The 12,637-nt window shown below is 43.1% G+C and overlaps 1 protein-coding gene across 1 annotated transcript in view; it reads right to left on the bottom strand.

The window, feature by feature from the left end:
- Nucleotides 1-784: 784 nt before the first annotated feature.
- CYYR1 (cysteine and tyrosine rich 1) overlaps nt 785-12,637 on the bottom strand; it is a 90,181-nt gene continuing 78,328 nt past the window's right edge. The window contains exons 3-4 of the mRNA XM_050962377.1: nt 7,602-7,759; nt 785-4,095 (exon numbers count right to left, since the gene is read on the bottom strand). Coding sequence (XP_050818334.1) covers nt 3,962-4,095; nt 7,602-7,759 — 292 coding nt within the window. The 3' untranslated portion in view covers nt 785-3,961. The remainder of the gene's footprint in view (nt 4,096-7,601; nt 7,760-12,637) is intronic.

Consider the following 12,637-nt stretch of genomic DNA (forward strand, 5'->3'; position numbering starts at 1 on the left):
CTGTTTCTTTGCCATGTTGCTTACATTTAATAAACCCTCCAAACTTTCTTTCATCTGCTTATATTGTACATGCACCACAGTTTGCTTTAAGAAGGCCATTTAACCTCTTCTCAAACACTTCAAATGTACTCAATTGTATATAGATACATCATCATCTGCTTTGATAGGGCTTGATGTATACTCCTTCAGTGATAAAATTCCAGCTGACTTGCAGAAAAGGAGCAGTTTTATGTGTCATTCTGCAATCAGCCAGGGCAAGGGATAATGTAAATCAGTTATGAGACATTGAATCATCCTCTGATATGGCCCAAATTTTTTTTGAGAAAATTAATGTACGAAGTGTGCACCCCAAGGTTCTTGCTTACTGGGGTCCCATCAAACAAAAGGATCTGTTTATTTTTGTGAGATGCTAAAATGAATTTCTAAGACTGTCCTCCTAAATCAGGGGCTGGCAAACTTTTTGGGCTGAAGGCCGCATCGGGTTTCCAAAATTGTATGCCAAACAGCCAGGCATGGCCTGGCCCCGACCCCCTATCCAACCCCTCCTGCTTCTTGCCTCCTGGGGCTCCTACTCCATTCAACCACCCCTTCTTCCTGTCCCCTGATTGCCCCTGGAACCCCTGCCCCTGACTGTTCCCCACTGCTCCATCCAACTCCCCTCTCCTTCCTGACTGCCCCCTAGCAACCCTGCCCCCATTCAAACCCCCTGTTCCCCGCCCTCTGACCACCCTGACCCCTATCCACATCCCTGCCCCCTGACCACCACCCCGAACTACATCTGCGCTGCCCAGAGCACCAGGATGGGCAGCCATGCCACCCGGCTGGAGCCAGCACCGAGCCCCGGTTCAGGCCACGGCTCTGCAGCTGCACTGCCCCAGGAGCTTGCAGCCCCAGCTCCCAGAGCATTGCGCCAGCAGCAGAGTGAGCTGAGGCTGCAGGGGAGGGGGAAAAGCAGGGGAGGGGCCAGCCTCCTGGTGCAGGAGCTCGGGGCCGGGCAGGAGGGTCCCACAGGCTGGATGTGGCCTGCAGGCCATAGCTTGCCCACCTCTGTCCTAAATACATGAGCTATTTATGCAATCTAGATACCTTATCAACCAGAACAATCTTTACAACAGGATACTGTCAGTGACGTGTAATCTCAAAGCTGTGACTTAAACTGTGGTTCTCTTGACCAATGATTTCTCACTAATTACCAGAAATGCCTCTTCCCATAAGAGCTGTACTTTATTACTTGTTCTGACTTATGTCACTAGAAGATAGATCTTTAAGATGAGGGAAGACTTATGATTCAGGAGACATTTAGATTTCCCTGTTCCGTTCAGGAAACTGTAAGAGGTTAAATGTACAATGTAGCATGAGCTCATCAGATAAAAATGGAATGGTAAAACTGCTCCCTGAGATGTATTTGTATATGCATTACATTGTTACAGAACAGAAAATCCAGAAATGAGCGAAGGAAAAGTACTCATTTCATTCGTACCTTCCTCTCCCAGGGGCAATTATTTTGGCATAAAAAGCATCATCAGGTGTGATTAGCTGTAAAAAGGCATGTGGCATTGCTATGGGAGAGGAAGGACTTCATGCAGAGAATATGATGCTTGCTCTGTTATGCAGGCTGACCACTAGTTGAGACTGGTATATTGGCAGACATGCCATTATCCTAACAGATGGTCATGAGCAGGGGAAGCCAAAATATTATAATCAGGAACCCTACTGTCAAGTACATTTTAGGCTCTATCTAGGAACAGCTGCCTGTCCCTTGTGAGCAGCCATATTAATGAATAATGTGACACACCATTATTACTCCAGCTGAGAGCTGGATTAACTTTAAAAATCAGATAATTTTGGATTCGAGTGCACAGCACCAAAAGGAATAATAATAAAATCTCCATTCTTTGTTGAAGGTGCTATGAAACTTGCTACAACTAAGTTCTGTGGGACAGTCCAATTTCCTCTGAATAGATTAAAAAATTTAAGTAGTACACAATGCTCATTTTGGCCAAAGGCCACGTAACAGCCCTTCGAAACACATTCTGTTGAGAATAAAGTCTTTTATGCCTTCAGGCAGACTTTTCAGGAGGGTAAAACTGCCCAAACTGGAAGGGACAAATACTATTCCAAAGTACTAGCAAAGATAGTTATTAAGGCCTAGAGTCAACAAGGTATTTAAGCTTGCGAATACCTGTCAGCATGTGAGTACTCCCGCTGAAGTCTGTGAGATCATTCATGTGCTTAATGCTACACTAGCGCCCAGAACCTTACCAAATCAAGGCCTCAGCACCTATAGTGCTTTTCATTTGGGACCTAATTCAAAGCCCAATAATGTCAATGGGAGTCTTTCTAGTGACTTCAGTAGGCTTTGGTTCAGGTCCTCAGTGAATCACCTTTCTTCTTATTTTGTAATACATTGAATGTCCATGAAAGTCTCCAGCTGAGGGCTATGTGCTAGTTTTTAAATAAACACATTCTGAGCCTTAAGAATCATGATCATAAACCTGGAGTTTATATGCATAAAAAAGGCTGTTTCCACAGCTTTGTGAATTCCGGTCACTATAACTTCTTGATATGCTACATCATTTTTCCTCTTCTACTTTTTCCATAAGTTGAGGAGCATACAAATAATGAAGGAAGCCATAAAAAGCCCATAATACAGCTGTAAACGTTACACAATAGTAAATTCAAATAGAAAAATCCATGTTGGTGTTTTTGTTCCAACAACTCTCTAATGAAGAACATTCACCAACAATGCCTGCAAAGTGATTCTGAAAAAGAGAAGAGATCAGGACAGAACTGCATATACCCCTAATTTGTGTGCACAGTTCTTAAACAGGATGGGAAATCCAACTCTGATCTCTCTTTCAATCTATGGAGCCCAATCACTTTTAAATAACCAAGATAACTCATTCCCCTATCTTTTCTGACTACAGCAACGTTTACAGTCCCTCTGCATGCATCTTCCTTTATGTTGACTATTAGCTTGTCAGAACAAATACTCAATTAAAATTACTACTGACCTTCATACAGTTTAATCAACAATCAAACTGCAGGAAAAATCTATGAAGCCTTAATAACCTTGGGTTTTCCCCCTCCAAAACTATTTCAGGATTTTGTTGAATCTATATTTACTTTCAAAATTAAAGTATTATCTAGTGACCTAAAAAATCTGTATACAGTATTTAAATCCATATAAAAAGATCTGTCTATAATTTATAGTGAAAGCTGCATACAAAAACGTTCTGTATACTTAGATTATAGGCTATAAACCAGACTTAATCTCCTTAAAAGTAGGCACTTAAAATACTCTGTGTTTTGGTCAAAAGTAGTTACAGTAGTCATATTTTGGCCACTGAATGACTTTAAAAAAATTCTTGTTTGCAATATACCTATCAGATCCTAAATACTGCTATGCTGAACAGGTCATCTGGTATTCCTATTTTGGAATGGAAGTCAATAAGTAGCTTCCATCTTTCTTGTTCTTCCTTATCTGCACCACTTCAAGGAAAGATACTATATAGGTTTGTAGACAACAGTTGGAATTGTCCTCCCAGAATAGACCCCAACTGCTGTATCTCATGCTCTGAAGCAGAAGCTTATTAATCATTTTTATCATACATTCCTTAAAATGGAAAAATTATATTCCAGTTCACTTTAACAGGTTGCTAAAGCAAGCCAGCAGAATTTTGGATGATGCTAACCACTGTTGACTAGGCTGTAAGTCCTAGTAGCTGTTTCTTTTATTGTGCTTTAGTTTATTTGTGAATTACAGTGATCTGGGATGGACTGTACTTTTCATCATCCTTTGGAAGTCATCCTGAGCCACAGCAACTGTCCTCTGTTACACTAACACCAGGCAGCATATGTGGATGTAGGCCCCATCTTATTTGCTCCTGGGCCAACAATATCTGTCCATAATGTGCTGGCTGATTCAACAGGCACTTTGTATCTCTTTAAAGCCCATTAATTATTTCCCTGAATATCCAGGGTATGGTGGAGGTGGCGGATACTGTATTGAAGTCTGTGGAGTTGGAGTGTAAGGTGGAGGTAGATCTGCTGCGTATTCCATCTCATATTCATAACTATAAGGTGGAGGAGCCACTGAAAGTGAAAGAGAAGGAAAATTAGTTTGAAAAGTATAATTTAACCAAATCAATACGATTTAGGTGGGGAAGGTTTCCTGTAGCAAATAGCTCTACTCATTGTGGGACAAAGCTTGAGGTCTTCTCTGAGATTCCTAGTCAATGGGAGCTGAGAGGAGTGGTGCCAGTGGGTGAGAGCTGCGTGGAGCCACTTGCGTACCTCCGCCTAGGAGCCGGATCTGCTGCTGGTTGTTTCCAGGGCGCTGACGGGGAGCCACCCGAAGTAAACCCCAATCCTGTGCCCCAATCCCCTGCCCCAGCCCTGAGTGCCCTCAAATCTGGAGTCACTTCCTGCACCTCAAACTCCTTATCCCTGGCCCCACCCCAGAGCCTGCATCCCCAGCCCAGAGCCCTTACCCCCTCCCGCACTGCAACCCCCTGTTCCATCCTAGAACTCCCTCCCATACCCTGAACCCCTCATTCCCAGCCCCACCTCATAGCCCTCACCCCCACACCCCAACCCTCTGCCCCAGCCCTGAGCCCCTTCCACACCCCTCATCCCCAACTCTGTTGGGTCGCGGGTATCAACAATTTTCTTCAACTGGGTCGCCAGAAAAAAGGTTTGAAAACCACTGCCCTAGTGTGTGGTTCTTCACAGCCCCACATCTCATCATGGAGATGTCCCACCTCCCCAACTTGAGGCTACATTGATAAGAGATTGGACTGCCTGATGATAGTGAGAGGATGTGAACCCAGGATGTGTGCACTGCAGGGGAAAATCAGATCCTAGTGCAAAGGAGAGATAATGGCACTTCCCCAAAATCTACTCAGAGCTGAAGCTGAGGCAGAAGGAAAAGATTTCCATAGCTTGCCACCTATCTCAAAGACAGCTCCTAGCTAGGGTGGGAGAAATAATTTCTCACAGTGTGCACCATCCTCCAAAACATGCTTCTGCAGAAGCACAGAGCCTCCCCTCGAAAGGATATTAATACCAGGGACAGGGAAAATGGAGAACTAAAATGCTTCCTGCTGGAGATGAATGGATAAGGATGAAACACAGTGAGAAAAGATGTCCTCCATTTTGTTTTTGCATACTAAGTTTGCTCTTTAGCGATTCATGATTGAGAATTCTAATGAGTCCTATAGTACTCCTTATTACTCAACTCTCTATGTTATGCAAAGCAATGTTTCTATAATGAGGATGATTATAGCTAAGTTTCGTGCAGCTGGCAAGTATGGGAGTGAGGGGGAAGACAGACACATTGAGTATAGGAGACTGCAGTATGGACACATGCACAAATACTAACTATGTAGTGAAACAGGGAGATTGTCAGGCAAAAATAGTATAGTCTGGAGTGGCATCATCTTTGCTGCTGAACCCAAGTATGGTACAGAATCCCATTTTTAAGGCAAGGGGAATTCCTATAGAGCAGCATGACTGATTTTATTGTTCGTAAAATACATAAACACAAAACCTTTATTAGGGTAATTTCAAAAGTTGCCAAAATTAGAGCATAAAATAAGGCACCAGCCCAGGTCATACAACTGATACATTTTTTTAGGCTCTAAGCTCTTTGGTGCATGTGAATACAAATATTTAATAATATTTTAAAAGCCCTTGTTCATTTTCACAGACAGCTCTTAGCATTAAGGACTTAATCCTGCCAAGTCTTAAGAGTCCTCAACTCCCACCCCTGGAATTTGCAGGAGGCACATAAGATGTTCCAGGAATGGGCCCTTCAAATGTACTTTATGTGATTCTACTGTTTCTATATCACAAGGAGCATTTTATCTTCAAAAGATTTTGTTTATAGTACCTGGCCAATCTCCTACTTACACATCGGGTTGGTTGTTTGTTTTGGGGTTTTTTTGTTTGTTTTTTTTAAATGACCTGTCCTTAAAAAATTATTCATCAAAGCAATTTCCCTAATTTGATACTTGGAAAATCAACTGCATGGTACTTGCACATTCTCCTGAGACAATATAACAAGATCTCTCTCTCTCTCTGCCATGGCTTCTTGTGCTGTTTTTCAACCTTATTGTATCACAGGTATTCATTTCTGACATTGGAACATAACCACCAACCCAATTTATAGGGGTATTAGATGCCCTGGCTTCACTTTGACATGCAACCAACATGATAGACAACTGAGTGCCTTGCATGCCCTGCCATCATGATGATTATTCCTTAAGTAACACAAAGCCATTAAGAAAGGGCTGGATGGTGGAAAACTAGAATATGTTTAGTTTAGTAGCATTTGTATTTTCCATAGCAAATCATGCACAGTATTTTAGGGATTGACTATGTAGACTGTAACTTGGAAACGAAGTGTGTATTTTAATATTAATGTTCATGTGTTTGAAATAAAATGTATTATTCTTTACTAAGCATTCAAAAGAGTTCTAGGTGCTTCAGAGAAGCAAGCAGAGACACAATTTCTGCTCCAAGGAGCCTACAGGAGAAGGTCTGAGGAATGAACTTTGTAGGGTGTGTGGCTCAGCAAAACCTTCAAAGGGGGATGTGGATCAGCAAAATCTGTCCTCTGATATGACCTGGGTGGAACAATGCAAAATGATCCACATCGAGATTTCCTCTTCCAAAACCCCTTGCAGTTGTGAATCCAGGCCAATCTGCAATATGTTCGGTTTCCAGAAGCTTGAGATGCAGATACTATTAAATTATTCAGATAAACACTTCCTTTCCATTGTATAGACCTTCCCCAAGCACTGAAACCACACCCACCCAATTCTTGAACATTTGATGGGATGGCAGGATGCACTTTACACTGCTCTGGAGTAGTTTTTGAAGTATCTTAGGATATGTCTATACTGCAACTAGATTCCGATGGTTGGCCCGTGCTAAATGACTCAGGCTCATGGGGCTGTTTAGTTGTAGCGTAGACACTTGGGCTCAGGCTGAAACCTGGGCCATGGGACCTTACAAGGTGGAAGGGTAACAGAGCTTGGGCCGCAGCCTGAATCCGAATGTCTGCACTGCAATTAAACAGCCCCGCGAGCCCGAGTCCATTGGCACAGACCAGTTTTAATTGCAGCGTAGACATGCCCTCAGTTATTGGGAACAACTGTCCTTTATTGACATCTTTATGGCTTTATTTTACTTACTATGATCCAAGAGTGGATGTAACCTCCCCATTTAATGGTTGCACTTAACTAAACTCTTCTTATTGTAGTCGAGAGGGGCACTGACCACCTGCGACCCTGACAGATCTAATCCTGGCCTGGAGAGGAGGGAGGTGTTGGAGAGTGAGCCTGGTCCACACTCAACCCGTAGTGGTGGATCCTGTCCTGGGGGGATGGGCTTGGTTCCCTGTTCTGGGTGTTGCAATGGGGTGGCCAGGCTTGCAGCACTACTCAGGTTTGCGGCATTAATGGGGGGTTTATGATTTCTGTGGGTAAAACTGCCACTGTTATGAAATCATTATGATTAAAGAATATAGCTCTGTTATGAACATTTCTTATGGAATTGTTTGGCAATCTTATGAAGGGGTAACTTAGCATCCTCACCCGGATAGGTGCTGATGGTGTTGATGTGCGTAGTTCTGATGACCCCTACTCGAGTCCCACGGTTGTTCTTCATGCACATGCAGATACAGATGGCGATGCCGGCAATCACTCCCATGATAAATACGATACCAAATACAATCCCTGCTATTGCTGTGCCTCTGCAATGTAAGAGGAAATATGCAGTCAGTTTCAGCTAAAGGCAGTTTAAAGAAAGAAACCCTTTCCTCTTCAGGGTTCCTCATTTTAAACAAAAATGCGTATTGATTATTGGAAATACCACAGAAATCCACCCATCACAGCATCTAAACAAACATGAAGATCCCAGACACACACAAAATGAGACAGTTAATTCAAAGTCACCTAGAACATTGAGACAGGTGTTAAGTGTTCCACACTTTGATCCAAGCCTAGAAATGTGAGACTTGGGAAGCCCCTTATTTGTAACATAACAGAATGTTGCAACATTGGACTATGTGACTGAGATCTTCCAGCTGTCAAGTTCATCCAGTTCTCTCTGGGACTAAGTTAGCCACTTTTGGAACAACAGGCACATTAAAAAAAAAATTAAAATTCTGAAAAGACTTTGTGAGATATTCTTTCATTTCCAAAGAGTCTTCTTATGACACTACCAAAAAATAAGACAAAACAAAAACCAAAGGCATAATGAAAGCTCCATTTATTACAAACAATCGCAGAGCTGTGAATGCTTCCATTGTATCCATTAAATGGATGAATCATCGTGACCTTCCCCTAGAGTGCAATATCAGAAAATCATACGGAAAGTTTTTGTGCTTAAACCATCTCATAGGTGAAAGAAACAGAACCTGAAACCAAACATCCCTGGACCGCTGGCTATAATTTTAGTGTTTTATTTTTCCTTTGTATACGTAAAGCAGGTCTTCCACATGAACTGTTCAACAGTAATGTTCCAAATATGCAAATCTACTCTGCCACACTCATTCACTCAAGCTCTTGAGATTAAAACAATTCACTATTTTTTCATTATTATTATAGCCTACAAACTGAGGGGAATTCAAACCACAGTTAAAAGAATAAAGGCCGACCCTACCCTCCACCTCCACTCTCTCTCCCCCTCAAAACAAACAAACAAACAAACAAACAAACAAACAAACAAACAAACAAATTTCAAAACCAAACAGCATCACCCACTTCTCTGGAAACAGTGACTGACCTAAAAATGCAAAAATATAAAAACAGTGGGGCCATATTCTGTATTCCTTATGCCGAGTTAATACTTTACAACATAAGTAGACTTGAAATCAATGGGACTACTCATGGTGTAAGGTACTACTCAATGTAAATGTGGCAAAATATGTCCAAATACCTGGATGAGGAGCAAATCCTATTAGTGCTCAAATACTCCACTGGTACTTAGGCCTTGTTTACATTTAAAAGTTTGCCAGTATAGCTATGCCAGGAAACCCTCTTAGTTATGTTCCTGAAAAATGCAACTTTAAGTGAAATGATGTTAAACAAATCCAATTTTCCCATAAGATGTAATGTAAATGTGGGGGGTTAGGTTCCGAAGAAATTATTTTTGGGCAGACAAAAGGCATTATATACTGTACAGTACTGTACTGTACTGTGGTTGGGAAATGCTCCTGGCTTACCCTACACAGGCACAGCCTGCTGCAGGCAAGGATGCTAGGAAGCACCTTCGAAGCACCAGCGGCAGCTTCCCCGGAAAAGAACAGGCACCGACTTTGTTGGGAATGCTCCAGGCCCGCCTCTTCCTGTCCCCGCTCCACTCCAGGCCCACTTCTTCCCACCTCCCCTCCACTTCCTCTCTGGAGCAGCCGTATCCCTGCTCCTCCCCCTCCCCCCCGAAAGTCCTAAGCACCACCAAACAACTGTGGATGAAGCACTGGGAGGGAGCGGGAGGAGGCGGAAAAGAGGAACTTGTGCAATGCTCCCTTGTAAAGTCGTTGCTCTTCCACAGAATATTACAAGCACTGGACAGAGCAGGCAGCCAAATGACGTTATAAGGGTGCACTGCACAACTTTAAACAAGCATGTTCCCTAATTGAGCAGCAATGTAACTTTGAAACAACGTTAAGCAGGAGAATGTTAAGTGAGGAGTTACTGTACTTGCAAAAAAAATAAGTGCTTCTGCAAACATAGGTTACACTGGTTCAGTAAGAAAGCTAAGCTATACCAAAAGTACTTTGCTAGTACTACTAGGACTTTTACCAGCAAGCTAGGTTCTCAAAAACCCAAAAGAACAGAATGGCCCTGCCAGCTAAACTTGTAAACATAGACCTGGCCTTAGATACTAAGGTCATGAGTCCAAAAAAATTGCCTAGATAGCTAAACATTTTTGTTTCTATTTATGAAGTCAGATTTTGCATTAAAGTGGTGTTTAGTGATTAGCTTTTAAACAGTTTGTTAATGACAGCATGAGACATGGAGAAGGAGCTGCCTAAACTCAAATGGCTTTTCTGTTCAAGTAGGGGCTGATCCAAAGCCCGCTGAATCGGATCCATGGGTCATGCATTTTACATTGTTATGCGAGCCAAGTACTTCATTTGTTAAAAAAAAAAAAAAGGATTAAGAGGATTTTGAAGAGAGTGTTACAGCATTAAAGTGCTATCTGCTAATCAGCTGAACATTAAGAACATGCTGTTAAGAGGTGTGCACCCACAGCTCCCACTGACTTCAGCTGGAGCTCTGAGTGCTCTGCACTTCTGAAAATCAGGCTCCAAAAGGCTAAAACTCTCAGAATCAAGTCCTGACATAACTAGAATGTTGGAATGACTGTTCTGTGGACATGATGTAAAAATAACCTTTGGTACGGCTACAATGTAAAAAGCAAAATCATAAATATATTTACCCTTCTGATGTGGCCAAATTTTGTCAATGCTATTTTCACGTTCCTGTTCAATTAAACACCCTATAAAGAAATTCATCAACTTTTATATTATAAAATGCATGCTCTCTCTCTTTCACTCAGTACTAAGAGGATACAGATGACATTTTTCATGCTATCACCACTGCAAGTTTCTTCAACGGGGAGTGTCTTTAGAGAAAAAGGACAGCAAAGCAAAGGAAGACCTAGAAACTGCACAGCAGAATCACATAGCAACTAGGAAGATATGAAGGAAAAAGAAAACTTTGAAGTACAACAGTTTAAAGGAAACCTTATGCAAGGTTCTTCATAGAAAAGATATGCCTAGAGGAAAAAAAATATAGCCATAGAAATAGCGACGGAAAAAGAGTATATAGAAATGTAAAGGGGAAGAAGAAAAGATTTTTTTTTTGTAAAAAGTGAAATTCCAAGGGGCATCCTTGGGGTAACAATAAAATATTCAAAAGACAAATTTTCTTCCCCCATCACTAACACCACATTTCTATTTTACCAGTCAACATTTCTGCTGTTGCAAGGCCCACAGAATCTCTTCAGATCTTCTGCTGGGCTGCACAGGGAGGCTGCCAGTAAACGGTGATCCAAGAAGCCTCTAAACCTCACATTCACCACATAGGAGGTCTCGCTAACTACCCTACATAGGCTGTCACAGAGGGTGTTAATGGGTGGATGAGAGGGAAAATGGCCACACAACTGGTGAATGCAATGGCCTTAATGCCCTGCACAAATGGCAGAGGGGCAGCAGCTACTACTCTAACTCACTGCTGCGTAAATGGGGGAGAGGCACAAGAGATTCTCGGGTGGGGGCATGAAGAAATTGGGATCCTCTGGGTCCCTCAGGAGCTATTGCCATAATAACGGAAGTGAGATTAAAAAAAGAAAAAAGATTGGGTATTGTGGGATGGGAGCGGGATTAAAAAAAAAAAAAGTGTCCTCCTACATTGCAAAGAACATGAATGCCCCAGCCAGCAGCTGCCATTCTCTGGCTGCCCAATGCTGGACGCAGAACCGCCACCAGCAACAGCATTGTCCCCCATTACTACTGCGTTGTTACTGGCAGTGGCGCTGCCTTCATTGCTGGGCGGCTGTAGCGCAGCAGCTGCTGGCTGGGGTATTGCCACCCTAATGTCTGCGCTGGTGCATTCAATTCTGAGACTGGTAAGGGGGGCATGACTGGAAAAGTTTGGGCACCACTGCTCCAACTCGTCGGCTGGAGTAGAGACTACTGAGGACAGTGCAGTGACTGTACTACAGCTCCACACCCATATTTTACACTGAGGGGGGTAGATTTCACCTACTTGACTTCCTGCCCCTGCAGTGACTTGATAACTTAGAATTTATGCAAATGAAGTGAATTTCAACTTTGATTAATGAAACAAATTTAAAAGTTTATTAGAGAATATTTAAATAAAGATGATACAAAGAGTTTGAAGCGTCAGTTATTGGTCATTGGGGGTAACATACAGAGTATAAGGGGACGCTGGTATTTGGAAATTGGTTAGCACATAATATATACAGTCTGCAATGTCCCCAATGCGGAGTGTACGGTGGGTGGGATCAAGAAGCAGTAAGGAAGCAGTGAGGGTACATCGCTCATACAGTGGGTTACACGCAGTCATGGGTATAAGTAAGTGGGCCGGGTAATGGGGACAGGATGACCTTAATATGGTAGAATCCAGTTCGGTGGGTTTAGGGCTCAGGGGATATGGTTCAGTAGGGGGGGTTTATAGGTCTCCTCCCCCCCGTGGGTGCACGAAGCCACGTCAGCTCACTCCTGGTATTGGCGGTGGCCGGTGATGTGCTCCGTGTAAATATCCCTAGACCACCGGATAGTGTCCGAGACCATCAAACGTCTCATGAGCCGCGCATAGCGACGGCCCACCCCACAGGCCCTGAGTACACATTCATTACAGAGGTCCCAGGCACCCAAGGCCCCGACGATCAAAGCGTCAGTGTAAACCTCGTAGCCCTTTGCCCGCAGGGTGTCAGCCAAGGAGGCATATTTTTCGAGTTTACGGGCTTGGGCTTCACGGAAAGCCGGGGTCCTGTTCTCGAACGGGATCGTCACGTCGACGAGAGTGATCTTTTTCCGCTCCTCGTCCGTGACGACGACGTCTGGGCGCAGCAGGCTGTCCGTGTCGGGGATGGTGTG

Source organism: Gopherus flavomarginatus, chromosome 1 (genome assembly GCF_025201925.1).
Source record: "Gopherus flavomarginatus isolate rGopFla2 chromosome 1, rGopFla2.mat.asm, whole genome shotgun sequence".
Lineage (NCBI taxonomy): Eukaryota > Metazoa > Chordata > Testudines > Testudinidae > Gopherus > Gopherus flavomarginatus.